This window comes from Miscanthus floridulus, chromosome 19, assembly GCF_019320115.1.
Source record: "Miscanthus floridulus cultivar M001 chromosome 19, ASM1932011v1, whole genome shotgun sequence".
Taxonomy (NCBI): domain Eukaryota; kingdom Viridiplantae; phylum Streptophyta; class Magnoliopsida; order Poales; family Poaceae; genus Miscanthus; species Miscanthus floridulus.
Genome location: NC_089598.1, coordinates 89,570,501 through 89,573,457, shown reverse-complemented (window position 1 = coordinate 89,573,457; position 2,957 = coordinate 89,570,501). Strand labels below are relative to the sequence as shown.

Below are 2,957 nucleotides of genomic sequence, written 5' to 3'. Positions count from 1 at the left end.
TAATCTGAAGACTCAACACCCTTAGGTCCAGAAGGAACATATGAGGTTCGTGAGATCCTTATGCTAGTTGCTTGCAACACCTGACCACGCTGACAGTTTGGCACTCATCTATCACTACCTTCGACTATCGTTGGTATTTGCCATCAACTATCGCCTTTGACCTTCATTGTCATGGACTGCTGATAATTATTTTCATGGTGAGAAGTGAGAACCACTTTGAAATATGAAATGGGACCATGGTACACACAAAATAAAATTCAACATATAGATCAACCAATATCACAAGTCACAAACACAAATTAGTATGAAAACATACACCGGTGTATATCTAACATTCCATTTTGGGAGGGCTACCAAGACCAAGGAGTATTAGATCACCTTGAAAATCACCTTCTTCCTCAAGTCCGACCACCACCGGCCAACCATAATACCTCCATTGTGGCATGTTAACTCCTTCACAAAACCAAGTTGATTGTTATTGTTGCCTCCCTCTCCAAGCATGGCCTCAACTCCAAAGCCCCAGAGTAGACCTGAAGTAGTCACAGAATGGGAGAAAGAAGGGGACATGAAGGTGATGGCTGGCTTGTTAATGCTAGACAAGGCCTAATCTAACTAAGGATGTGATAAGTTTCACTCCTTGTATAAGTAAGCTTATTTGATATCAAATTAAAGCGGACTATAGGACCTAATTAGGTCAGTTGGTTATATAATTTGACACAGTAAGGAGCAAAATGGAAAGGTTGGTATTATAGAATAACATAACGTCACAATTAGACAGTATGGATATACCGTAGTCGGGGTTTAGATACCAAATCGACCGTTATACCTTTTTAGGTTTTCCTAAATAGAGGGGGTACACAGTTACGTCCTCTTTGTTTTGAAAGCCAATTATATACCTTGATTAGTAATTAGTCTTTGTATCAAACTTACTGTGATGCACACATTAATTTCAATTCGTTGGATTTTGCAATACAAGAATAGTCATTGATTATTAGAAGCGATCTTATCGTTGCAGTTGTAGTTCCAAAACGACTATGAAAATGTTTTCGATCTTGTCTCTTGTTGAAGGAAAGATCTCCCAAATTCCCAAAAATAAGTAACCAGCATGAACATAATGAGATCACTAATAAATAGCAATATGATTAACTGTATACAAAACACATGCATGATGACGAAACTTGAGATCTGGATTGAAGACTACTTAGGCCCTGTTCAGTGGAGCTCTGACTCCTCCACACACTGTAGAAAGGAGCTAGAATCGGACGAAGCCGTATCAAATAGAACCTTACTTCAGCCAACATTTTTTTGTTCTTTGCTCACAGCACAGGGAAACTGAAAACAAGTTACAAACTACTACAGAACAGTACATAATGACCCAAGCACACGGTCAGGAGGCATCACAAGTCCAGTTAAATCGATAATACATACACATTGTTTTCGAATTCTGGAATAGAAAAGCATACATAATCATCACGGATAGTAGACGGTAAGATCACATGTCCAGTACTCGAAGGAACCGCATGAGATAATCGCAGTCGATCGCCGGCAACCCCTCGGCACCTGACGCAGCTTCAGCCTCCTTACTGCGCCCCACCCGGGCCGCCGCGACCAGGCAGGCCGATTTGGAGCAGCAGATCCTTGGGAGTGAGCCGAGGCACTGGAGGAGCTGCAGCAGACGTGGACGCACCGTCGTGGGTGAAGTTATCCCCGACGACGGCCAGATCAGACACGCCGGCCTGCGACACCGGCAGCTCTCGGTGGTGGGTAGGGGCGGCAGCGGGAAGGAACTGCGAGGCCAGGACGATGGGCTCGGTGCTGCTTAGTACGGTGCTCGCCGGATTGGTGGGCGGCATCTGCACGTTCTGCGGTGTCAAAACACAAGCGCCCGGGTTGGAAGGATTGACGACAGCGGCGCCGCCATTGGCGGCGGCTGCAGCAGTGGCAGGACCTGAAAGGTGGAAAAACTGTGTGAACGCTGGCAGTGCCGGCGCCGTGCCTTGTTGCTGGTGAGGGGGCACCACCGCCGGTGCTCTCTGCTGACGCTGTGGCTCTTCCGCGGCCGCCGACGCAGACAGCAGCCAGTTGTCGAAGGACACCTGAGCCGCCACCGCCGCAGAAGGCTCGCGGCGGCGCACCGGCGCAGCGGGCGTCGACAGCGCGAGCACGAGCTCCGTGGACACCTCCTCCGGCGCCGGCGCCGCACGCGCCCAGGCCGGCTCGGGGAAGTTAGGCTTGGCCCAGTGCCCGCGCGTCACCCTCGCGGCGGCGTCCCACGCGTACGCGGCCTCCTCGGGGGTCTTGTACGACCCGAGCCACACCAGGCGCCGGGTGTGGATGTTCCGGATCACGGAGTAATACCTGTTTTTGCGCTGCTGGACGCCGCGGTAGTTCCGCACCGGACGCATGGCCGCCAGCCGCGCCGCTTGCTCGGTCCTCGCCAAGGCCGCCGCCTTCCTCGCGAGCTCGATGATGCTTCCGCCGCCTTCCATCCTCGCGAGATCTGAATTCGATCGCCCCCTGCCGGATGGATGGATGTGCAGCGGCTGCCGGCGATGTGAATGTGCTGCCAGGGTTCGACTGCGTTTTTTTAAGACTCCTATAAGGGCTCAAGCCACAGCCGGCGGCACGCCGCTCCCTCGTGTTTCGACTGGCCGACCTGTGCATTAGCTCCATGCCAAATATGCCATATCGATAGCTTGCCATATCGATAGCGGGGCGTTCGGCGGGCTGTGTTCGCCGCCCGCCCCCGGTTCAGCCTGCCGCAAGAGTGCGTCCAGCGCGCCGCGCGCGCGTTGCATTGGGCTAGCTGCAACTGCAACGGACTCGGCCGCGTCCGCGAGCCAAGGGATAGTGACGATATCCATAAGATCGCAAGCCAAAGCGCGCGGCTATACGTGATAATGGCCGCCGCGGCTTTGCTTGCATCGGTGTGGTGCTCCATCGGTGGCAAGGCAAGG

General features: G+C 52.4%; 1 protein-coding gene across 1 annotated transcript; it reads right to left on the bottom strand.

The window, feature by feature from the left end:
* Positions 1 to 1,580: 1,580 nt before the first annotated feature.
* Positions 1,581 to 2,489, bottom strand: LOC136529582 (ethylene-responsive transcription factor ABR1-like). Its single transcript, XM_066522657.1, has one exon. The coding sequence runs from the start codon at positions 2,487 to 2,489 to the stop codon at positions 1,581 to 1,583; it is 909 nt and encodes a 302-aa protein (XP_066378754.1).
* Between the last annotated feature and the right edge of the window lie 468 nt (positions 2,490 to 2,957).